The 25,731-nt window shown below is 46.8% G+C and overlaps 1 protein-coding gene across 6 annotated transcripts in view; it reads left to right on the top strand.

The window, feature by feature from the left end:
• Positions 1-25,731, top strand: part of SIL1 (SIL1 nucleotide exchange factor) — a 219,706-nt gene that overhangs the window by 40,582 nt on the left and 153,393 nt on the right. For 4 of the 6 annotated variants that reach the window (XM_045893334.2, XM_045893341.2, XM_045893325.2 and 1 more), the window contains 2 exons: positions 11,221-11,335; positions 17,834-17,969. In XM_045893334.2, coding sequence (XP_045749290.1) covers positions 11,231-11,335; positions 17,834-17,969 — 241 coding nt within the window. In that variant the 5' untranslated portion in view covers positions 11,221-11,230. Of the gene's footprint in view, positions 1-7,911; positions 8,032-8,149; positions 8,309-11,220; positions 11,336-17,833; positions 17,970-25,731 lie in introns of those variants that run through there. The other 2 variants (XM_045893351.3, XM_045893311.3) reach the window with 2 other exon arrangements.

Raw genomic sequence — 25,731 nt, 5'->3', positions numbered from 1 at the left:
ATTTCTAAAGTGTGAATGCTGAATGCTTATACTCCAAAGTGCCAGAGTGGCTAGCACAGAATAAGGGTTGGTGTACTTACTGATTTGCAGATGGTCCATTTAGAGCTATGGACTAGAAGTCCTACCTTCCTTCCTATCATCATCTCACTATGAGGACCTGACCTTCTCTGGAAGCTTGGAGGCAGCAGGGGAAAGGAAAGATGAACTCAGATTCTGCCCCAGGTTTTATGTGGACGAGTGTGTGAAAGTCCTTGGTATTCTTTCGGAGCAGGCTATTGAGAAAACCCATTGTGCCTACTGTCAGGAGATCCATTTATTATTTTAGAGGGGAGGGAAGAAGGAGGATGTGGCGCCTTACTTTCTGGACGCCAGCTGACCCTATCTAGGGTGGTCCAAGCAGTCTAGGTCTGCTGAATTCCCCCCGGCTATTCCTGCCCTCCCTATTGTCCCCTTAGAGGTATTGGAGTTTGGAGACAGGTCTGAGTCACCAGGAAGTGACCATTCTTTTTTTTTTTTTTTTTTTTAAGATTTTACTTATTTATTTGACAGAAAGCACAAACAAGGGGAGCGGCAGGCAGAGGGAGAGGGAGAAGTAGGCTCCCTGCTCAATGTGGGGCTCAATCCCAGGACCTTGGGATCGTGACCTGAGCTGAAGGCAGACGCTTAACCAACTGAGCCACTCAGGCCGCCCCTGAAGTGGCCATTCTCAGTCATTTCTTTAGTGGGCATTGATGGAGAGCCAGCCAGCAATGCTGAGGTTTCTGTGGAAATGCCTGTGTAGCCACCTAGAGTATAGTCCAGATGTGTAGGCAGGCCTGTGGCTCAGGGAAACTGAGTTCCAAGGAAAGAGTTGGCTGTCAGAACACAAGACAATTCTGTAAGAGAATGAAGCTCTCACTCCTTTTGTTTATCCTGTCCTTGGCTCAGAATTTTCTCTCAGAATGGTTGTTAATGAGAGCTACAAGCTTCTTGAGCCCTCGTTTTGTGTCAGGCACTGTGCTATATGCTTCGTAACGTCTCACTTAATACTGACAACCATTCTACAAAGTAAAGTAGTTACTATCAAGTCCTTTGGTAGATGAAGGAGTTGAAACCTGGAGAGGTTAAACAGCTAGCCCAAAGTCCTACAACTAGTCTAGGAGACCTGGGTCGAAATCCAGAGCCCACATTCTTTTCATTACACCAGAGTGGAGATGGAGTAGAGTAGAGCTTCTAGTACCCCTTGCTTTTATCAGACACAGGCCCATCACTCTTAGCACCTCAGGCAGGGTCAGGGAGCAAGTATAAGGAGTAGGTCTCCTTGCCCATGCTTTGCTGAGCTTGTAATCTAGGGCCTAGAGGAAAGTACCCTGAGCTGGTCGGGGATATTTCTCTAACTCACCTGGTCACTTACTGGTGTGCTTAGGCAAACGACATTCACATTTTTGGGCTCCATTTTCTTCTGCTATGAAGAGGTAATCCTGTCCTCAGTGTTCCCTAGATGATCACATGATCACAGACTAGTTGGAAATGAGCTTGGATATCATCTTGGCCAATATAGTTGCCCCTCCCCTCTGCTGAGTTCTTGCCAGACAGTTGGGTATATATGAGGGGAGTGCTTGGGGTTGGAGAGCAACTATATTTGTCCTTCCTGTTCAGTTGGGGACCCTACATAATGGGAGGTTAATAAGTCAAGCCACACAGAGTGCCAGGGATCTGGCTGCAGTTTGAGTCCAGGGTGTTCTTCCTCTTGAATGTCTGTGCCTCATTTGTGGGCTGGGCTGTGCTAAGGGCATTCACCAATCAAAACGTACGTGTGTGTGTGTGTGAGAGAGAGAGAGAGAGAGAGGAGAGAGAGAGAGAGAGAGAGAGAGAGAAAAGCTTGGACATGGTAGCAGTGGGTCTTTCCACAAGAGGCCCTAGTAGGCTCTTTTTTTTTTTTTTTTAAAGATTTTATTTATTTATTTGACAGAGAGAGAGAGCACAAGCAGGGGAGTGGCAGGCAGAGGCAGAGGGAGAAGCAGGTTCCCCGCAGAGCAGGGGGAGCCTGATGTGGGACTAGATCCCAGGACCCTGGGATCATGACCTGAGCTGAAGGCAGTCGCTTAACCAGCTGAGCCACCCAGGTGCCCCCCCAGTAGGCTCACTTAATGTGTGCCTGACACAAAATGTGTGCCTTTGTATTCACACTGTTGTAGAATAAGTAAACTGAGTCCAGTTTCTGTGGCTGATTCATAGACCACTGGAAAGGCAGCATGGCCTGTGGAAAGAGGATGGGTTCTGGGCCAACTGGCTTTGATTCTTGACTACCACTCTCTGGCTGCATGAACTTGGGCAAGTTATTTAACCTTTCTGAATTTCAGTCCCTTCATGGGCTGAATGAGGAGCATATTAGAACGCTGTCAGAGAGTTGTTGAGAAGAGTGAATGAGCTCAGAACTTGGCTTGGAACATAGCAAGCGCTTTATAAATGTTGACTATAATTACTATGAGACACAATTTATTTTCCTGTGGGTGGCCCAGATAGTGCATTTGATTCCTAGGGGATTTGGTGTCATTGGGGTATTTCTCTCTATCTCATATTACAAAGTGCAAGGACTAAAGCTTCTGAGCAGTCTGAGGCATGGCTGAGAGCTCAGAGAAGGTGGAGTTGTGTCTAATGGGAGTTTGTTCTTGAAGGTTTACTTCCCTGCCCGGTCCTTTTGCGGGTGTGACTGTGCCTGTCACTATCCTGAGGACATGTGTGTTGGAGGGGGTAGTTCTACACCACCGTAGGAACCTTTGTATGGCATTGGAGAATCCATCTGTAAGACCTGACCATTGGAGTCAATTTTATCTCTGTTATCATTAAGACTTGAGTGATAATATTGAAAAAATTGGATTTAGAGAAGTGGCCCCAAATCTCCAAACTTCAGTGGACCCACTCAAGCTTTCAGAGGATTCTACTTATGTGCCTCTATTTCTTCTCACGTGTGCCCTCTTTTGCAGGGCCCTCTGGCTGCCTCATCACCAAATCCAGTGGCTTTTTTCATCCTCATTCGGATTGATCTCTTGACGTCATTGCCTATAACTTAATTTTCTCAGGATTCTCTCCTCTGTTGACCTATTTGATTCTGCACTATTGTTGTCGTTCCTTGTTTGATAGCCTTGCTTGCTTTGCTTTCTTTCCCTAAACTCCAGCCATGACTTGAAGATTATTCTTGCTCGTTGTTCCTTTCTCTCTGGGTTTCTCCCTAAGACAGGGACTCTATTCGTGTTGCTTTGCTTGTTATCTCTGTGGTAATGGCATCAAAGTTCTGACCCTGCTCTAGCCTTCTCTACCTCTTTGTCTTTCACAGGTGTGAAGTTGCCAGAGCCTTCCTGGATCTACTGACAAGCTCCAGGCCTAAAGGCATTGAACCCTGGTTATTCTTTTTTTTTTTTCTTTTTTTTTAAGATTTTATTTATTTATTTGTCAGAGAGAGCACAAGCAGGGGGAACGGCAGGCAGAGGGAGAAGCAGGCTCCCCGCAGAGCAGGGAGCCCGATGCGGGACTGGATCCCAGCATCCTGGAATCATGACCTGAGCCTAACTGACTGAGCCACCCAGGCATCCCCTGGTTATTCTTTATGTAGTGAGTGAGTGCCTGCTATATCTTTTAGATCTTTAGCAGTGCAAATGAAGATTGAATCTTAAATTCCCTTCTAGCATTCAGATTTATTGAAGCCTGTGGTTGAATAGCATAGGGCTGAAGAGGTCTAGGCTGGGCTCCTATTTGCTTTGTCCCTTTTGCTTTTGCTCTCTTTTTTGCTTGTCACTTCATTTCTTTTAGCTGGAGCTACTGTCTTTTGTCTGTGAGATTGCAGTTTTTTGCTAATATGCTTAGCTACCTTCTTGAAGATCTTTCTTCCCTACTAGAATAGGGATGGAATTGGTCATGCCCCTCACCTTTTGGAGTATAGAGTATTGAGAAGGGGTCAGGAATGCTTCCTTCCTCTTTCATCCCATCCCATGTTGCTTCAGTCCCTGCTGGGCTTCTGGAGTCCTTCTTGGCTCCATGTGCTCTTTGGCGGGGCCAGCACCTGTCCTTACATTGCCACTGGAAAGGGCTCTCTTGGGCTCTCTTTTGAAGGCTGTACGAGTGGATTTTGGCTTTGCAGCTTTTTGTTGAGGCAGAAGCTTAGGTCTCTTGTGAAACTTCTTCCTTCAACAGCCTCCTCTAATCACTTTCCTTCTTGGGTACCGTGGGTCTGTTGAGAGCAGTCTCCATTATTTGGCCCTAGGCATGGCTTCAATACTGGGGACAGCTATTGTCCCCATTACACAAATGGTCAGTGGTTAAGGATGTTCCCTGTCCAGCCTCCCAGCCAGTTACCCAGGCTGGGCTGGGATTGGAAGCCACTTTTCTTTTGCTGTCCAAAGGCTCTTTGGATTTAATTGCTGTTTACCTCCTGACTTTCTGTTTATTTTATGTCTTAGGGGGAAAGAGCCTGTTTGCCTGACTGTTCCAAACTTATTTCTCTTGTCCTTTAAATTTTTCTTTAAAAATCCATTTCTTTTCCTACGCCTTTGCACATTGTTTTCTCTTGTCAGGGCTGTCCTTTTAGTGTCCTTTTTGCATTGTTTCTTCAGCTTCATATTTGCTCAGATTAGGCAGCGAGTTTCTGTTTGTGTAGAGGTGAGTGACTGTGTGTGTGTGTGTGTGTGTATGAGTTTGTGCAGCGCATAAATAGTAATGAATGTGTGTCTGTAGGAAGAGCTCATCCTCTAACCTTCAGTCTGGAAAGCAGAAGTTTGTTTCACAACTGTTCCTGCAGCCGGCAGTTCTACACTATGGTGGCCTGGCTCTCTGGACACTTGTATTCTGGGAAGCTCACTGAGTGCGCTGGGTCTGCCTAGGGGCTCAACAGAAAACTGGCTTTCGTCTCTCCACTTTCAGCTGAGGGGGGGTAGTTGTCCCATCTGTTTCCTTCACCTCCTGGGAGTAGATACCCAACAAAAGGCTTTTGTCCTAAAGTTTGAGGTATAGGGTCAGCTAAAGGATGTGTTGATCCTGCAGAAGGCAGAGCTCTGGAGAGTGGTTCCAGGGTGCCTGGCCTGGCCCTGATGGCCTGTGGGTCCAAGAGCTAGTCATCATCCCTACTCTAATGATAAGTAGGTGCCAGATGCTTTATTAAGCACTTTCCGTATATTTATTTAATCCTCCCTAACACTCTTTGAAGTGGGAGCTCTTATTATGCCCATTTTACAGATGGAGAAACTGAGGCCTAGTACAGTTGTGTTCAAGATCACATAGCTAGGAATTGACAGAGCTAAGAACTGGCCTTAGGTCATTCTGACGCTAAATTCATATACTATACTTTCTATCCAATGTTTTTATCTCTTTGCTCAAGTTCCCTTCTTTTAAGGTGGAAGTGGGAATTCTTATCCTTTCACTTCTAGATTTGGGGAAACAAATACATGGACATACACTGTAGGTTATGAATGCGAGCATTTTCTGAGATGGAGTTCAGAGTGCTCCCAGGTAGCTTGCTGAGGTGCTCCTGTCTGCCCAGGACACTTGTGACCTTTTCCTGTTCTCCTTGTGCTCTGGCCCTGAGATGAGAGCAACCACTGTCCATGGGGCCAGCCAGCCATTTAAGAAGCTTTCAGAGATCCAGCAGTCCCACTTCGCCTTCCTCTGTTGGCTCTTTGCCATCCTCATCACATTCTTTTGTTTTCCTGTCTTTAGAGAAGATAAAAGTTATGGGATGATGATTTTTTTTAATTTTTTTTTTAAGATTATTTATTTATTTATTTGAGACAGAGAGAATGAGAGAGACAGAGAGCACATGCGAGGGGGGAGGGTCAGAGGGAGAAGCAGGCTCCCTGCTGAGCAGGGAGCCCGATGCGGGACTCGATCCCGGGACTCTAGGATCATGACCTGAGCCGAAGGCAGTCGCTTAACCAACTGAGCCACCCAGGCGCCCCGTTTTTTTTAAATTTTTATTTATTTTTTTATCCAGGGCCTAGTCCTTTACCCCAGTTCTGTCTGAATGGAATAGAGGACATGAGGCATCAAGAAAGGCAAGGGCTGGTGAGTCCAAAGGCCTCGTCCCACCCATGCCCGAAGCATTTACTCCTGTAAGCTGTACAATACAGTAAGCTGAAAATACAGTTTGCTGAGAGCATCCAACCTCCATTTAAGTAGAGGTGCAGCCTACCGATGGCCAGTTTTGATAGGAGAAAAAAATGGGCATTTCAAGTCCTAATTATCTTTTTGTCCCAAAGCCCAAGGATACCTAAGGAAAGAGTTACTGGTAGAACACTGAAATATATTTCCTTTCCCAGACCGAGTGGTGGTGGTTTAAGTCAGAAGACTGTGAATGTAAAGATGTTGCTCTGTGCTCCAGTGAGAGCCAAGGATGAAGGGAAGATTTGTTCTATAGTGTGTGTAGGGGCAGGTGATGAAGCACATCCAGGGTTAGTGGGTGGCAAGTAGGGTTTGGGAAGGTTTGGGAAGGGCACTGACCTCAGGCCGAGTGTGCCAACTGTGCCTCAAAGGGATGCCATGACTTTGGCTTTACTTACGTCAGTGTAACAAGGTTTTCTCTTGCTGCTGCTGTTGCTGCCCAAGTCCCTGGTTGTGTTGTGAGCCGTCCTGGTAAAACATAGCTGTGTGCCACTTCCCCTTCCCCTCTTCCTACCCCGACCCTGCTCACCTCACTTTGAGCATAAAGCCCAGAGAAAACTGTGCCTGCATGTTCTCCACCTGCTGCTACTTGAATAAGGCCCAAGCCCAGGTTGACATGGCTGCAGGCCAGGCCTTAGCAGGACGCAGGACACCATTCCCCATGCTGTTAGGGTACCCCTGCAAAGCTTGGGAAACTGTCTCATTCCTTTCTCCCAGCCTCACTTCTCCTAGCTCTGTCCCCTGGCACCTCCTCCCCGCAACATGTTTTCTCTCTTTGTGTTTCATGGGGAAATATATGGAGGCAATAAATAGGTCAGGTGTGCAGTCCATGTGGAACTATTGGGGGGAGATGAAGGATCTATTTACGAATCGATCGCTCATCCTTAGTATTGGCATAAAATGCTTCTGAGGGCGTGAGTGTGTGTGCGGGAGACGGAGGCGGCTGGGAGCCCTGTGGGAGCTGCCATTTCTCTCACGCCCCCCAATCCGCTTCCCACTCCGGGAGGTGGAGAAGCTGCTGTGTGTGGATCACCTGCTCCCAACCTCTTTTGCCTCAGTCTCTTCTGTATTTCCTCCTCCTGCTCATTTGTCTTCTTTGCCCTTGCCTAATTCATTCTCATTTATCTCTTCCTCCTCATCTTTTTCCCCAGCATCAATTCCAGTGCTTTTCCCTGGCTGTGAGAAGGGAGTGTTTAACTCTGTGTGTGTGTGTGTGTGTGTGTGTCCATCCATGTACACATGAACACTCTTCATGCAGGGAAGGGAAACCTGTTGCTTTGGGGATAGGCTTTGTTTTCTCTTACGGTATGTTTCCCAATAATGCACCCCACTCCCATTTTTGACTCTCCTTTTCCCCACGGGCAAGGCTGCGGATTAAGAAAGGTATGGGGGATTATAGGAATCTCCAGGGAACATTGTATGTTCTTGGGACCCATCTCCCCGGGCCTTTCCAACCTGTTCACTCTTTTTTTTTTTTTTAATATTTTATTTATTTATTTGATAGCACAAGTAGGCAGAGTGGTAGACAGAGGGAGAGGGAGAAGCAGGCTCCCCGCTGAGCAGGGAGCCCGATGTGGGGCTCAATCCCAGGACCCTGGGATCATGACCTGAGCCGAAGGCAGACGCTTAACGACTGAGCCACCCAGGCGCCCCAACCTGTTCACTCCTGATGTGGAAGCTTCTCCTTGTTCATCCTCACCCAGCCTGCTCAGCCACCCTCAACACAGCCAGGCACCTGTCTAGAACTAATGCTGTGTGGTGAACTCACTCCCTGCCTTTCAGTGTGTTGGTGCCCCAGGGAGCCAGGCTGCTGGGGAAAGCTCATGTGGCACTCAGCCGTTCCATTTTGTCGACGAAAAAAGAGAGGAGAAGCTGGCAGAAAGCAAAGGCTTTTGCTGCTGGGTGAGTGTAGCAGCTATTTTTAGTGTCAAAGCCTTTGCTTTTCCATTTGGCTATGCTTTTTTAGCACAGTGCCGGTCCAGCAGGGCTGTTTTCCTTTATGGCTCCAGATGTCCTTAGGGAAAGTTTCCGTCTGCCTCTGAGAAGGTGTGGGCTGGGCAAGGGGGTAATAACTTCTGAGAATGGGTTCAGACAGGGCTTTAGGTCCACTGCAGTCCTGTTACAGGACCAATTTCCTGTGGTGGAATGCGGAGTATGACAGGAAGAGCAAAGAGAAAAGGTAAATACCATACTCTTCAGAGATGTTCCCCTATAATGAACACAGTTAAGCCTCTTTTGAGTAAACTGCCTAGTAAGGTATATTAGGGCCGAGTGACCAACACACAAGCCTTTTATAGGGGTCTGGACTAATGCTGACATGTCCTGACTTTTCCTAAGGCTTCTTAAAAATGTTTAGCTTGTTTCATTTTGTTTTTATTTTTGCCCTTCTTTCTAGATCATTTGCCAATTTTTTTTTAAAGTACACGTGTTTCTCGCTCTCTTTTTTTTAACGTTTTTATTCAAATTCCAGTTAGTGAACATAGAGTGTAATATTAGTTTCAGGTATATAGTATATATAGTGATTCAGCAATTTGGATTAAGTTCTCTTGACTGCCACTCTAGTGTACTGACCAAAATTGTTTCACTAAGAAACCCATTAAGCAGTAACTCCCCTGGTAACCTGTAATCTACTTTCTGTCTCTCTGAATTTGCCTGCTGAAGAGAATTCATTTAAGTAGATTCATAGCAATATCTTTTCTTTTGTGTCTAGCTTATTTCACTTGGCATATAACGTTTTCAAGGTTGATTCATGTTGAAGCATGTATTAGAATTTCATTCTTTTTATGACTAAATAATATTCCATTGTATGTATATACAACATTTAAAAAACTCCATTTGTTGATGGATATTGGGGTTGTTCCCACCTTTTGGCTATTGTGAATAATGCTGCTATGAACATTCACATGGAACTATCTGTTTGAGTCACTGTTTTCAGATCTGTTGTGTGGAATAAATACCTAGGGGTGGAATTACTGGACCATAAGGTAATTCTGTGTTTTGCTTTTTGAGGGACTGATAAACTTTGTCCCACTGTGTTTTACATTCCCACCAGCAATGTATAAGGGTTCCATTTTGTCTGCATCCTTGTTAATATAGGTTATTTTCCTTTTTAAAAAAAATTACAGCCATCATAGTGGATGTGAAGTAGTAAATCAGTGTGGCTTTGATTTGCATTTCCTTAATGATTAATGATGTTGAGAATATTTTCATGTCCCTATTGGCATTTGTTTATCTTCTTTAGAGAAATGTCTGTTCAAGTCCTTTGCCTGTTTTTAATTTGGGTTGCTTGTTTTTTTGTTGTTGAGTTGTAGGAGTTGTTGATATATTCTGGTTATTAAACCCTATCAGATAGGTGATTTGCAAGTATTTTCTTCCATTTTGTTCGTTGTCTTTTCACTCTCTTGATAGTGTCTTTTGAGGCACAAAAGTTCTAAAATATCTATGGAGCTCAATTTACCTATTTTTTTAAATTACCTGTGGTTTTGGTGTCCTTTTTAGGAAATTACTGCCAAATCTAAGGTTATGAAGATTTTCTATATGTTGTTTTTTTTTTTTTTCTAAAAGTTTAGCTCTTAAATTTAGGTCTTTGATTTATTTTTTTTTCTTTAAAGATTTTATTTATTTATTTGACAGAGAGACAGCGAGAGAGGGAACACAAGCAGGGGGAGTGGGAGAGGGAGAAGCAGGCTTCCTGCCGAGCAGGGAGCCCGATGCGGAGCCCGATGCAGAGCTCGATCCCAGGACCCTGGGACCATGACCTGAGCCAAAGGCAGACGCTTAACGACTGGGCCACCCAGGCGCCCCAGTCTTTGATCTATTCTGAATTAAGTTTTGTATGTGGTGTAAGGGAAGAGTCCATCTCATCTTTTGCATGTGGCTGTTTACTTGTCTCAGAGCAGTTTGTTGAAGAGACTGTTTTTTCCCCATGGAGTGGTATTGGTACCTTTGTTGAAAATAAGTTGATCATACATGATTATTTCTGGGTCCTCAGTTCTATTCCATTGGTCCTTATGTCTGTCCTTAAGGCTGTACCACACTGTTGTGATAACTGTAGCTTTGTAGTAAGTTTTGAAATCAGGAAATACAAGTCTTCTAACTTTGTTCTTTTTTTCCAAGATCTTTTTAGCTGTTCTGAGTCCCTTGAAATTCCATATGTACTTTAGGATGGGTTTCTCCACTTCTGTAACAGCACTGGTATTTTGATAGAGATTGCATTGAATCTGCGTATTGCCTTGGGTAGTATTGTCATCTTAACAATATTAAGTCACTAATCCATGAACATGGGATATCCTTTTATCCTTTTTTAATTTTCACAGGTACTAGGGCCTGTGCTTCAGACCCTCCCCTGGCCTCCCAAAATTGTTTGGCCATTTGAAAAGCGATGTGTAAGGCTTTGTGGCTTGGGAATATTGAACTTTGCTCGTTGTTGGGATACTGATAGCAGCTTTCTTCAGGTATAACAGTGAGCATGGTTTAGAAGTGAATGATTATGAAGGCTTATGAGGATTTGGGCTCAGGTGTGTTCACACACAAATAAATTGGTTAGTTTCTTTCTCTCACTGTCATAGCCAATACCACCCTGTACAACCTGGCAAGTTGATAATGAGGAAGTAAGGAACCACAGCTGTTGTATCTCATGTAAGAGTCCTCCTTGGCTCTATGCTACCAACCAAGGCGTATCTGCCCATGAGTGGCTGAACTCCTTATGGGAGATGGAGGCTTCCTTTAGATCTTTTTTTTTTTTTTTAAAGATTTTATTTATTTGACAGAGAGAGACACAGTGAGAGAGGGAACACAAGCAGGGGGAGTGGGAGAGGGAGAAATAGGCTTTCCGCGGAGCAGAGAGCCCAATGCGGGGGTCGATCCCAGGACCCTGGGACATGACCTGAGCCAAAGGCAGATGCTTAATGACTGAGCCACCCAGGCGCCTCGGCTTCCTTTAGCTCTTATCCTGTGGTAGAAGACCTTTGGTACCTCTATGCGGAAAATGTCTGTTATCCATTGAACAAGTGACATCTTAGGAATCACAGTGCTGGGGGATCAGGCACCAGCTTCCTGTTGACCTTCTGTTTTCTTTTTTATTTTCCTCAGGTCTATATCTATGGCTCTCCAGGACCTGCCCCCTTCTAGGATGGCTCTTCTGGGAATGCTGCTCGGGCTGCTGATGGCTTCCTGCTTCACCTTCTGCCTCAGTCATCAGAACCCGGTAAATATTTAGCGCAAATAAAAGAATCCCTGTAAGGTCCAAGAAAACCTCCATGCCATCAAGGCTTCTGTGGGAGTAGGGTGAGCTTTTATTTTTCTTACAGGAATGTGGGCAGCACTGGATCAGGGTGTATGGGTACTTCTCCACCCCCCCACCCCCCCGCCACCAACCCCACACCTTACTCCTCTGGCCTCTGTTTAAAGCTCATAGTATAGTTTCCCTTTGGAGAAAATATGATGATGATGATGATGATGATACAATAATATCAATAATGATGAATTTACCATGTACCAAGTGGTTTATTAAGTGCTTTATGTGTATTCTCATTTAATCCCCTCAACAACCCTACAAAGTAGACAACTACAGTTAATTATCCTCATTTTGAGAAGGATCTCGAGGCTCAGAGACATTAAGTAACTTGGCCAGGATCATTCAGCTAGTTTGTGGCAGAATTGGGAAGGTCAGGATTCTCCCCAAGAGCTGGTTGCCTGTGTCGTGAGCACCAAGTAAGACTCTGCTTCTTCCTCTACTCCTGTCTTCCTTGTGCTTTCTCCGTCTGTCTCTGTCTCTCTGTTCTCTTTCCTTCTGTCCTTTTCTTCCTGTTCATTCCAGGCCTCTCTTCATTAACCTAGACCTAACTGCTCAGGGTTTCTGTCACTGCCACAGGCAGGAGTAGAATGACCGAGAAGGCTCTGAGCTTGGCCTGGCTGCAGCACGCCAAGGCTCCTGGCCCTGTTTCCCTGGCTGGCCCTAGCTACAGCCTGCCCTTGACCAGCTCCCAATGCCCCCTTGACAGTCAAGAGAAGCCTTGACTGTCAGCTTTCTGACAGTTTCACTCTCCCCTGGCCACCTTCCCCAACCCCAGGGGCTCCTACTAAATGCAGGGTAAGTGCTGCAGGCTTTGGAGCAGGAGGGCCTTGAAGTGCAAATGACAATTGTGATGAATTTAATAACAATGCAGCTCAGCTGAGGTTCACCTCTGGCTCATGGCAAGCTTCCACCGTCTCTCTAAAGTCATTTGTTTTCTCTCTGCCTTTCTCCCCACTTTGTGGAGCAGAAGAGAAAGTGCAGTTAGGAGTCACGAATTCTTTTGAGCTTTTAGTGTTCTCTAAGATCTTACTGGTGCTGGGGTTTTTTTGTGGTTGTTTTTTGGGCCTTTTCCTCAAGGATAATGAGGATGAGATCCCATTGGCCCCTGAGGGTGGGACTGGTCACAGCATGAGTTAGGGTCTGTCCTTGGCATAGCCTTGGCCAGAAAAGCACACAAGTGTCTCAAGGGATCAGGGCTACGTCCTGTCCCCCTGACCCAACCTGCAGCTCACAGGGATCTGGTGCTCCCCATCATGAGCTTTAGCAGATGCACAATTAACAAAAACGTGCTGATGAATTTGCTTAAGGACTGTGTGTTACTAAGTCCCTTTTGGATAATAGTCCAACCAAATAGATGAGTTTTCAGAGCCATAATTATTCTGGCCCACTTATATTAGCTCTATTGAGTCTAGTCTCAGAAAAATGTTAATACTGACTTTCATCAACAGAAGCTACTTTTATCCTTATGTCTGTTCCTAAGCTGTATCCATTTGTCATAATCTTTCATCATGTGCTAAGCACAAGTAGGAGTTGAAGCATCTTTTCTCTCATACCATAAAAATTGCTGCCCTGTTGGCATTTAAAATCCAAATTATGCAGCCAGCCACCTTCAAAACAGTGAAAATGGGTGGTGGGGGAGATGGGGGTGGTTATGATCCTTTCTTCAGAGCCTGGAGTCCAGGCAAGAGATCCTGGTGACCTGGAATTGTCCTCCCAAGGGCTTTTGTGCAGGTTAATGGCCATCCAGGAAAGGTTGTGTGTATCAGGGTATGATGTGGAGCCAGCCACCTTTCCTGGATTCTGTTGTCCTACATCTCTGGGGTGCCACAGCTTAGGAGCAGTGTGGATGCTGAAGGGGTGTGGTTGTGTTGTATCCTGGACTTCAGGAAGGTAGTGAGCGATGTGGAAGGTAGTGGGACCGGTGGAAGGAGCTCAGACCCTTGGTAAGTTCCCTTTTGCCACCTACATTGGCAATTTGGCCATTTCTGAGTTTTGTTTCCTCATCCAGAAAATAGGGTTGATCCTTTCTGTTAAGATTTCAGTGTAGATGAAATGTGATTACATATATAGAGCACCTAGCGTTGGGACTGGCAGAGTATGGTCAATAAATGTCAGTGGTTATTTTTAGTAAGGGGGTGGCTGCTTTTATGGTTTAATGTAGGGCTCTGTCAGGTAGGGGTCCTGCCCCAGAATGTTGCCCTGGCAGTTTGTTTCTGTCACAGCATCAGTCAACTTACCATTGGAGATTATTCATTCTCCTGGATCTTGAAGGCTTTGGTCTTTAAGAATCTCTTATTCAGATACAAGTGCAAGGAAGTGAGACATGGTAAGCTGTTGTCAGCTAACACCTTAGCTGGAATATCTTGCCAGTCAGTTGAGAAGAAATTGGTATTTGGAGTGATGGTGGCAGGGAAAAGAGAGTGCTGAGGTTTCAGCATGGAATGGAGCCCCGAGAAGCCAGCTGAGAGGGCACAAGATGTGGGGTTTACTTGAGAGTTGACCAAGGTATGGCTGGCTTCTGCCACCTCTTGGTCTTTATCTCCTGTTAAGGACACAGGACACACTGCCCGAGCTCAGAGAGGCTAGTCTTGCTTGTCCTTTCTCTGGGACTGTGGTTTTTTTACTTGGTCCATGAAAGTCTTCCCTTTCCCCTGGGAGTGGGGGATGTGCTAGAAGACATGCTAGGGTGATCTCCCTGTCCCCCCTACCCCTTCATTCCCTCAGCATGCAGGGCATAGCCATTAGGACACATGACTAAAAACAGAAACACAGAAGGGAGTCCAAATTCCTGCATGGGCTTTGGAGCCAGGCAGGCCTGACTTAAATCTCTACTCTGCTTTTCTTAGCAGTGTGATTTTTTGCACAGGCCCTGTACCTCTCCTCATCTGTAAAATGGGAATGAAAGTGTGTGCTTCACAGATGAAACTTGGCTGAGTTGTGAGGCGTGGAAGGCACTTTATAGCCTGGAGCTACGGTTGGTAGCTGCTGTTACCATTACAGCCTCGTCCCCGTGACCTGCTTTTTCTCAGAACCTTTTCTGGAATGTCCCTTTTGAATCGACTGCCGCCCTCAGTGCTTGTCAGATGTGATTTGGGCAATAGTCCAAAGTCACTCAGAGTTAGATTTGGTGAATAGGGTGAGCTGATCAGAGGAGCACCAATTTTCTATTACCCGCACTAAAGACTGATTTGTACTGTAAAATAATGGCAGATCATGTGCGTGCACGCACGTGTGTGTGTGTGTGTATGTGTGTAGCTTAAAATCTGCTTCAGAGGTGACAGCAAGCGGAAGCTCAAAAAGCATTTGGAGCAGTGGCGGGATTATTAGCTCCTCTAGGGCTTGAGGCATGTGGCTCAGGGGTTCATCAGTCTCCTTTTTGAATTTACTCTATTGACCTTAAAAGAAATCTAGGAAAAGAGGCTTTCTCAGCTTCTAGTCAAGAGAATGAACACGGGCTCAGCTTAGAGTTTGAAGGGCTTTCTGCCATGTTTTCATCATCACCATTCCTGTTGCCTCTTTCTGCTTCTCTTGATGATGAGAATTTGGTGGCTTGTTTACAGCCACACCTGCCAGGACCTACCTGGCTAATAGACTAAAACAAGAGCTGCAGTTTAAGGCTTAGAGATGTTTAGTTTGGCCCTCATAGTGTTCTAAAATAAGAAAAGTTGACGTAAAAATCTGTTTCTCTGTTTTCTTTTTTTCATGGCAGTGGTGAACCAGCTGAGTAGCAGCTGTGTTCCTTAGTCAAGGCAGGAGGGCTCCAGTTTTCACAGCACAAGCACTCCCCATTGTTGGACACCCGGCCGTCCTTGGCCCCTTGAGGCCTTTAACCCACACACTTTGGAGGTAAATTTTATTAACATTCCCCTAGTCCCATGGTCCAGTGTATGGTGCTCATGGCAGAGGCTGACCAGCATGGATAGGCCCTGGGTTACATAGGTTTTGGTTATTTTGTGGACAAGGTAGTCTTTGTTCTGGAATGTGGGACTACTCCCTGGGTTCTAGCGGGCATGCTGTTTTGGGCTTGCCTCAGTGCAAGGCATCCAGAACACATACCTGGCTGTGGAGAGGCTTGTTCCTTCATTCCTTTGTTCTTGGATGACGGTAAACTAAGTCCTGTGCTGGGCATGGGAGCACGCTGATGAAAGAGACTGACACAGAGCCTGCTCTTAGGAAATAACAGCTTTTGGCCAATGTCTCCTGCCATTCTGTCCCACAAGCATGGCTGCTGTTCTGCTCCTAGTTTTCTTTTGAGCTCAGATCTGTGCACACTCCATGTTGAAGGGGTACAAGAGGTTTGATGGGGGGCGCCTGGGTGGCTCAGTTGGTTAAGCGACTGCCTTCAGCTCAGGTCATAATCCTGGAGTCCCGGGATCGAGTCCTGCATTGGGCTCCCTGCTCAGCAGGGAGTCTGCTTCTCCCTCTCCCGCTCCCCCCTCTTGTGATCTTTCTCTCTTTCACTCTCTCTCTCAAATAAATAAATAAAATCTTTAAAAAAAAAAAAAAAAAGAGGTTTGATGGGCCCCAGGCGGCTCAGGTGACCACAACCCATACCTGACCTGCCTGAGTCCTGTCATAGTGTAGAGTCACTGTTGGATGTCCTAGCACAGACTCATCTAACCTGGAACCTATGGTTGTCTTTACAAGTAATAAGATTAATGGCTACCACATACCCAGGGCTAGTGTTTTGCAAGGTGGTGCCTCATCTCATGTATGAGCTAGATGTCGCTGTTACTTCCACTTCACAAATGTGAAAGCGGGCTTAGAAAATTAAGTAACTTTCCAGGAGTCACAAGAAACTAGGATTTGCACTTCTGGTTATGTGATATGGAGCTTGAGTTCTTAACCACCATGCTGTAGTCTTTGCTTCTCATTACTTGTGACATGATTTGAGGGCTTCTTCTTGTCCAAGATCTCTTCCTTACCGGTCCTTAACAAGATCTGAAATCCTGCCATCTGAATTTCATGCCTGTATTTCTTGTTAAAATGTAGACATCCTTGGAGGGGCTTTACATTGTCATGATCATTAACTAAACACCTTGCCCTTTCCTCTGACAGTTACTTAAAGGTCAGACCCTTAGGTACTGGGTAGCTGGGGATGCCTTTCTGGAGCTGGGGTGCTGCTTGGAAGAGATGCATTGCTACCTCCCATGCAGGGTTAGGATTGTTGGGAAACCAAAATGAGATGTGTGTAAAGGTCCTAGCTCAGGTTTGGGTTCATAGGAATTCACGAAATATGCTCTCTGTTATTAGGGGATGACTCCGGAGGGGTGAAGGATGAAATAACCTCCCATTGTGCTATTTGGGGGTTCCTCCTTGCTATCCCAGAGCTCTGGAACCCTCTGGTTACAGTTTCTTGAGGCCCTACTGCTTTTATGCAAGAAAGGTTTAAAAATGGGACAGGAAGAATGGGAGGCCGGGAAGGAGCAAAATGAATAATACTTTGTATTTATCTTGCATCTCTGTCTCCTGAGCTCAAAGTGCTCCATAGACACCATCTCATTAATCCTCCATGCTCTCCAGGGGGTGGAAGGAAACAGGTTTTAGGAATTGGTTTTCAGCTTTGGCTTCTTCCCCCCTCAGCCCAGCTGGACTTCCAGCTTCCCACTTGCAGCCGTTTCACCGTGGATTGTAATGTCCCAGAAGGTCATTCATGCCTTATAGACACCCTGGAGAATTGCCAGGCCCTTGTTGTGCCCTGCTGGGCTGCATAGGAATCAGTCAGGCCTCAGCTGGCAGCTTTTGTATGTCTGGGGTGGCCATTTGAAGACCTATTCTCCCATTCATATATGTATTTTTTCTTTTAAATACATCTTTTTTATTTGTAAGAGCAAGTAGGTGAGAGTTTCAGACATCACACAGTTTAGTAACATGGCAAGTAAAAAAAAGCAAAAGGCTCTTACTGTCTCCTTCTGCCAACCCCTCTCCCCAGGTTGTTCCCTTAACCCCCTTGAGATAGTAATGAACTGGGGCGCCTGGGTGGCTCAGTTGGTTGAGAGTCTGCCTTCGGCTCAGGTCATGATCCCAGGGTCCTGGGATCAAGCCCCATGTCGGGTTCCCTGCTCAGCCGGGAGCCTGTTTCTCCCTCTCCTCCCTGCTCGTGCTCTGTCTCTCTCTCTGTCATAAATAAATTAAATTAAAAAAGAGATAGTAACGAACATTGTGGAGTTTTTCCTTACTCATATACAAAAGTTTTTCCTTACTCCTATACACATAACACATGCTGTGTGTTCATTTAACCGTATCATCTCACTTATACTGGTTCTGAGGCTAACCTTGTGAAGGGTCCAAACAAGGCTGGGGAGGGGAGGAGGACAGAGGATAAGGGTATACCACCCAGGCCATGTTCTTTGTTTGCCTGGTGCCTAGCTATGGTGGGTCATGCCCTGTGTTTTCCTCTCTCTGAAGGAGTTTGCGCTCACCAGCCCAGAGAAGAGCAGGACCAAAGAAGTGGAGAGAAAGGAAACCACAGCAGAAGAGGAGCTGGACTCCGAGGTCCTGGAGGTGTTTCACCCGACCCATGAGTGGCAGGCCCTTCGGCCAGGTACCCAGCCCAGCCCTCTCCCCGTGAAACATACTCTGAATTCTAAGTGCGTATGTCCTTCGTCCCCACAGGGCTGCTTTGAAAGAGCAGTCACTCTGTGGCTCACTGGAGGGGAACAGTGCGGTCCTTCCGAGTGATGACTGCTGCTGCAGGGCTTAGGGACCTTCATTTTCCAGCAGAACAGAGATTGCAGCATGTGAGTGCCCTGAAAGGGAGGCAGATGGTGGGTGGCCGAGCTTTCTGAGCAAGTGATTGAAAACTTTCTTTCCTTGCGCTTCTGAAACACAGAAGAGGCAGTGACATGTGCCTCACTCTGCAAATGCTATTTTAGGCTCTGCTGCTCGGCTCAGTGCTGCTGAAATGTTGTTCACGGGAGAGTACTGAGCACCGGTTCGGGGCAGGAGTGTTCTGTTGCTAAAGGAACCTGTGCCAAGAAACAGGGGCTGGTCCTGGCCTGGTTTCTAAATGGGGCATCCTCAGAAAGAGCAACTTTCGAGCCCTTTCATGAACCGGGGCCCATGGCTTAGAAAGTAACCCGCATTTGTGGAGAGTTTACCATATTCAGGTACGGTGTTAGGTGCTTCATGTGCATAATCTTGTTCAGTCTTCACAACTGTAGGAACTGTGATTGTCTTCATTTTCCTATGAAAACACTGAGGCTCATTGACTTGTGTCATTCAGCTGATGTATCCTAGGTCACTGACCACAGAGCCTAGACCCACCTTCCTCCCCTTTGTCCTTCTAGTCCCAGCCTTGTTGACTATAGCCCCACTATGGGGACACTTGGGTCTGTTCTCAAGAGTGGGCTGTTTGCAGTCTGCCCTGTGGCAGCTGCCACCGTGGTTTCATCAGCTCCGAGCCAGTATTCATCACTGTGTCCTCACTGCCCCCGTTGCTGCTGAGCTGGCAAGGGGCAGCCTTCGCCATGCCAGCCAACTTTCTGGTAGCACTAGCACTCCTGCTGGGCTTACATACAGGTCATTGGTGCCACTGGAGAGTGATGAAGCACCAAGCAAGTGAAGTAGGAGCCCAAGGCATGGGGCAGAGGGAGGTTTTAAGAACAGAGGTATGGGGGTGCCTGGGTGGCTCAGTCGTTAAGCATCTGCCTTCGGCTCAGGTCACGATCCCAGGGTCCTGGGTTCGAGCCCCGCATCGGGCTTCCTGCTCCGCGGGAAGCCTGCTTCTCCCTCTCCCACTCCCCCTGCTGGTGTTCCCTCTCTCGCTGTGTCTCTCTCTGTCAAATAAATAAAATCTTTAAAAAAAAAAAGAGCAGTGGTATGGGGTTCAGCAGATCTGACCTTTGGCTGTCCTCCCGCAGCTTCTCTGAGAACTGAGCTCCCTGAGCCTTGAGGACCGAAACAAGAGGCCTCACCAGAACGGGGCATGGAATATGTGGGCTGTTTCCACTGGTTTGATGGGGTTAATAGTGCTTATACCACTTGTAACCAGGCAGGTGCTTAGAGCAGATGAAGTCAATATCCTGTGACCCCTAATCCTAGCATCTCTGTTCCTGTGGCACCCTTTAAGGCCCTGGTCCGCATTGTAGAACAAGCCTGGAAGTTCTGACCTGGCAGTTGGGCTGCTGTGTTAATTTTAAACAAAAGAGCCCCTCTCTCTAACCTTGGGGAGGGAGAGCCCGAGCATTTGTGAGAAGGGCAAGCTGAAGGCTCTGAGTGCCCTCTGGAGAATTAGAGTGGAACACTGATTTTCACATTTAACTTGATGACCCATTGACATCACCCTCTGCCTTCTAGTTTCTCAAGAGCCTCTTGTAAAATCTGCACCAAATTACCTTGAAACTGCCCCAGAAGTGGTGTGTTGTGGTTGAGCACAGACACTCAGGCCCCACAGCTCAGGGGGCAAAGCAGTTCTGGTTCTAGTCATGCCTGCCCCATCCCAAGAGTGTTTTTGCCTATACTCACCCTCAAAGTGGGATGGGTGGGGGGAGGTTAGGTGAGAAGCTTATTCTGGCCTGAGTGTGTGACGTGGGGTGATTCAGAGTGTCCTGCTGTGGAGTCAGACCAGGGGCGGCAGAGCAGACTTTGTTGGGCCCGGTACAGGACTGAGGTCCTCTGTTTGTTATATTAAGAAGATTTTGTAGGTGCATCTGTTGGCAGCAAACTGACCTCTCGGTGGTCTGTGTGGATAGCCGGCACTTGCCTTCAATCAGAGTATAATATTTAATCCCCCACATTCTGAGTGTTGCCTGGGAGCTTCCAACACAGCTACTTGAAGGAGTGTTAAAAGGAACATAACCAGTTGTAGGAACTTGTTTGATGGGTACATGATTGGGGAGGTAATATAATTTAGCAGCTAAGAGGACAGACTTCTAATTTATTTATATTTATTTATTTTATTTATATTCAATTAATTAACATATAGTGTATTAGTAGTTTCAGATGTAGAGTTCAGTGCTCTTACATCATGTGCCCTCCTTAATGCCCATCACCCAGTTACCCCATCTCCTCACCCCCTTCCCCTCCAGCAACTCTCAGTTTATTTCCTATGATTAAGAGTCTCTCATGGTTTGTCTCCCTCTGATTTCATCTTGTTTTCTTTTTCCCTCCCTTCCTCTGTTTTCCTCTGTTTTGTTTCTCAGATTCCACATATGAGTGAATCATATGATAATTGTCTTTCTCTGATTGACTTATTTCGCTTAGCATAATACCAAGAGGACAGACTTTAGACTCAGCCAGTCCTGGGTTCAAATCCTAGCTTTGCTATCTAGGGGATCTTGGGCGAGTCACTGAATCCTTCTCCTCTTCAGTTTCCCCATTGGTAATATGGGGGAAATGTCCTGTCCTCTCTGTGTGAGGGTTTTTGACATCAAGATACTAGTCAGTATGCTCAGTTCTGATTTTAAATGGTAAATTCTCCATTTGTGCTACTCCTTAAATTTGATTGTGGAATTGGATGCCAGTAAGTGTGCATGAGTGTGTAGGCTTCCTATCCTCTCTGGTCTTCAATGGTGAAGGGGGCTTACGGTGAATGGGAGAAACTTCTGTGGTCCTCAAGTGCCCTCCCTCTTTCCCTCTGCAGAGATTTTTGATGAGGGAGCAGAAAGGGTTAGCACAGCTTTTTCTGCCTGGAAGTCAGGGACCTCGCATAAGAAAGATGATGGAGTATCTTTTGGGGACTTTTAAGAAAATGGCTAGTTTTTGTTGACAGCTATTATCCCCAGTTTGGTAACTTTTGTCCCCTCAGGTCTCTGAAGGGAGGACCTCAGCTCTCTTGTCCTCAGGCCTCCAAGGAGGGCATCCTGGGCTACATGGTCTGGGCTCATAGGAAGGTAGCTTTCCAGGCTGCCTGCTGTGACCTGGAACACCAGGGGACCTATGCATGGCTTTATGGGCCTTCCCACCAGGCCAGGTGGGTATTGGGCCCCAGCCTTTCAGCCCTGGAGCAGCTGCAGGTCACTCTGCTGAAGTCTGACCGCCTCTGTTATTACTGTCAGCATCCTCACTGTGAGCCGCTTGTTCCTGGAAGTGATTTCCTGTCTCTCTCTGTCTTCTGGTTTATTTTGGGATCTGTCTCACCTTACGGAGGCACAGCAACCATTTGAGTGTGGATTCAGCATCAGCTGTTCACAAGCAAGCAGAAGAAAGCTGTTTGCTAGCAGGTCCTATGGGTTCTGGGCAAGCAATTCAGAAATTTGTCCTGGGGTGGAGGACCCCTGAGACCCAGGACGTTGTGCCTGTGTACTTGTTACTACAGGAAGCCAGTCACAGCCAAATGTGGTGGAGTCTGTGCTGCCTGGGCATTTCTGAGATGCTGCTTGTGCCAGGCACTGTACTCGTAGCCAGAGATACAAGTAATATGTCACAGTTACTGAGTGTTGATTGTGTCAGTGCTATAACTACCCTCATTTTTATAGACAAAACTGAGTCTTAGAAGTGACTTAGTCAAATGACCAATAAGTGGTAGAGTCAGAATTCAAAACAAGCTTCGGCCCCCGGGCTGAGCTCCTCACCACCGTACCACGCTCTCTTTTTGAGTAGCAAATGAGACATGCCTCCTACCTTCCAGTAGCTTATAGTCTCACAGAGGATACAGAGACAGAAAAAGGCGCTAGAGCGTTTTGGATGTTCTGGTGGAAGTGTCCTGTGCTCACTGAGGGCACAAAGGAGGCTGTGGGGAGGCTAGGGCCTTCTCTCCATAGTGTTGAGATCTCTGTGGAACAGTGAGTCAAATTTTATGGTGCTGAACTTCCAACCCCATGAAAGTTCTCTTTTTGAGCTGTATGTTCTTGGCCAGGTTGATAAGAATCTTTGAACCTTCGTTTCCTCATCTGAAAATATCTGCTTCCCAGAGATGATGTGAGACTAAAACAAGATTAACATATGTAAAATGTTTCACACAGGACTTGGCATCTAGGAAATAGTTAGTGGCTATAGTTGTCATTTAAAAAAAAATACACCTCTCTTGCCTTCCTTGGGGACCTGAAGGAGAAGTGGAGGTTGACAAAGCAGCCTGAGCAAAGAGCCCTGTTGTCCTGCCCATCAGCCAGTGCTGCTTGTTGGCCCCATGTGGGCTCAGGGAAGCGCAAACCTGGGGCTCCCTACTGACCTGAGCTGACTTCTAAGAGGAGGCTGTCAGAACCTCAGAAATATTGGCATCAGCACAAAGAGCCCACTTAATGGGAGCACGCAGGAAGCCTGTGCAGGAACACATTCGTGTGAGGGGGTTAAAAAAAAAAAAAAATCCAAATCATCAACAACTGATGAGAGCAATCCAAGAATTATAGAGCACCAGCCATCTGGTCAGATCATTTCAGATCTGCACGAGCAATAGGAGGGAATTGAATTTTAAAAACCTCATTTATAGTAGGCCAACTACTCTGTTTCAAGTATTTAAGAGAGGAGTCTGATTTCCTGCAGGCCCTGGACATCTGTCTGAAGGAGCGCCTGACTCTGGTCTGGGTGACTCTGTGGGATTGTCTCTGGGAGGCCTTTGGCCCCTTGCAGCTTGGAAGGGGCTATATGATTCTTTAGTCCTCAGATACCACCTGCGTGTCCAGCAGTTCAATTCTGACTCCATATTCCTGGAGGTAGTGTCCGATCCCATAAGTTAAAGGTCTCGGGCGCCTGGGTGGCTCAGACGGTTAAGCGTCTGCCTTCGGCTCAGGTCATGACCCCAGGGTCCTGGGATCGAGTCCCGCATCGGGCTCCCTGCTCCTTGGGAGCCTGCTTCTCCCTCTGCTTCTCTCTCTCTCTCTCTCTCTCTCTGTCTCTCATGAATAAATAAATATATAAAAAAAATCTTTAAAAAAAAAAGGTCTCAGTGACACTGCATCTACTTAAGATGCTAGTTCCAAGTCCCAGATCACCCTGTATTTATGACTGACCAGCTATAAATTGGAAATTCCCACAATCCCCTCTTCAGGTTCGATAATTTGCTAGAACACCTCCTAGCTCAGGGAACTCAGGAACACACTCTGGTTTGTTGGCTTACTGTAAAAGATACAACTCAGGAACAGCCAAATGGGAGAGATACATAGGGCAAGGTATGGTATTGGGGGAGGGGTGCAGAGCCTCCCTGCCATCTCTGGGTACACCACCCTCCCAGATCTTCTGCGTGTTCACCAGGTTGGAAGCTCTCTGAAACCATGTTTCAGGGGCTTTTATGGAGGTTGAATTTCATACACATGTTCAATCACCAATGTCCATGACTTAGTCAATCTCCAGCCCTCTCTCCTCTCCCTAGACGTCAGCAGATGGGGCTAAAAGTTCCAACTGTATAATCATGGCTTGCTCTTTCTGGTGACCTGCCCCCATCCTGAAGTTATCTAAAGCTACCTTCTCCCTGTCCTCTACCCCTCAAGAGTCATCTCATCAGCATAAACTCTGGAATAACAAAAAATACTCCTGTCACTCAGTAAATACCAAAGGTTTTAGGAGCTCTGTGCCAGGAACTAAGGATAAAGACCAGATTTTTTTTTTTTTTTTTTCTTTTTTAATACCTCACAGAATGAGTTGAGGTGGGACTCAGGGGCAAAGCTCCCGGTGCCTTCTGCCATCTCCCCAGCTCTGTGGCTGGGAGGCAGGTGACCCTCCCTTTCTCCCCTGGTGTGGAGAGATCTTTCTTATGGGTCATCTCATTTCCAGGACGGTCCGCAAGTGTATGACCTGCTTCTGTCCCATCCTTCCTGCGCAGGCACTCAAGCGTGCGTGTATGCTCACATGCCCATGAGCAGTGGGTGACTATGGGAGTATCGGTTAAGGGCAGTTTATACCTAAGCTCCTGTGTCTTATCAGAGTGGTGCAGTGGGACTTGTTGGCTGCCACTAGAAGGTAATGGCCTGAGGGAGGTCTAGCAGTAGGCCTCTGCTGATCTTTCCCTGGCTCAAGTGCAGTACCGGAAAGGTGTAACAGGGGCCAGATAGAGGAAACAGGGTGGGTTTTGTGTGGTGTTAGGATAGTCTGTCTCCCCTCTTGAACACAAGTTGCTATGTCCAGCAACTTTAAAGGATGAAGTGTTCAACAGAGCTTACCTTTGGTGCTACTTCTTTCTGCACGGTGCCTTCCCCCCACCCCCCTCCATTTCGAAGCCTTTCAAGTCTTCTGGGGATTCCCTGAGAGCTTTATTTGTTCTTTCCTACCTATACTTCTGGCCCATCTCCATCACTACAACCACCTACAAAGTCTTTGTTACGCATTCTCTGCTCTGAGCATCTCTTTTGTATCTTGGTAATAAGAATTTGTCAGGAGAACTGCTTGGGGCATAGCAGGATGCCAGGCCTTTTGAGGCCCGTAAGAGCATTTTCTGAGGCTCCAAATTACCTTGTCCTGGGGGAGAAAAGGAAGGTGGGCTGGAATACCTGAAGGCCCCAGAAGGTTCCATGAGTACGGTTTAGATCTCTTCATTTCAGTGAGCCCTCATTTTCCATTTGTGGCGTTCTCCCAGGATGGCTGACCACTGCCCCTTAGCAGCCAAATCCCACACCTCCTGGGGGAACAGGTGGAGGCCAGGGCAGAAAAGCCTGTGGACTCCATGGCAGTCACTGCCAAGGCTGAGGCCACTTTGAGACTAGCTGGCTGAGCTCTGCACTGGCACAGAGCATCTCTGTTTGGGGTCTGGCCTTCATTACCTGGATGGGGTAGGCCAGGGTCCAGTTTGCAATCTGTGGACTTGGGTGGTGATGGAGAGTAGCTGTTGGCTGTCCACTTTCTAACAAGCATTTGTATGCTTAATGCTTACCCTAGGCCCTTACTCTTCCCTTTCTCTGCTTCCTCCATCCACCTGTTCTCTCTGAGGTTTAATAAAGACTACTTAGCATTAGAATGGCATAGCCTCAGCTCTCAAAGGTCAGGGTACCCAAACTGGCTGAAAGGAAAAACTTAAACTGGAGTAGGGATTATGAAAAACTAGCTGCCAAAACCAGTCCCAGCCCTCATGCCCAGGGCTTGGCTTTAGCTCAGATAATCTGTGTAGTTCTGACTTCCCTTCTTTCTCTAATATTGGCCTCACTCTGCTGGCTAAGACTGTCCAGGCCGTCTCCAAGGTTGGGACTCACCAGGGCTGGAAATAGCTCTCAAGGGGCTGCCTTGGAGCTGGAATGAGGCCCTTCTCCAGAACCTGTTCCATTCTTGGTTTTGTCACAGCACTAGAGGTAGGAATTGATTGGTAACTTAATAGGAGGTAATATTTGACTAGGTAGAGAAGAGGACAGGTAGGAAGCATGAGTGGATGGGAAGGGGATGACATAAACAGAGACCTCAGAGTGAGAGTACGTACATCTCCCTGGCTGGAGGATAGGGAATAA

This window comes from Mirounga angustirostris, unplaced genomic scaffold (assembly GCF_029215605.1).
Source record: "Mirounga angustirostris isolate CCGP_5_RB_7025 unplaced genomic scaffold, mMirAng1.0.hap1 SCAF_7, whole genome shotgun sequence".
Classification (NCBI taxonomy): domain Eukaryota; kingdom Metazoa; phylum Chordata; class Mammalia; order Carnivora; family Phocidae; genus Mirounga; species Mirounga angustirostris.
The sequence above is the reverse complement of the archived record's forward strand: the minus strand, read 5'-3'. Positions and strand labels throughout refer to the sequence as shown.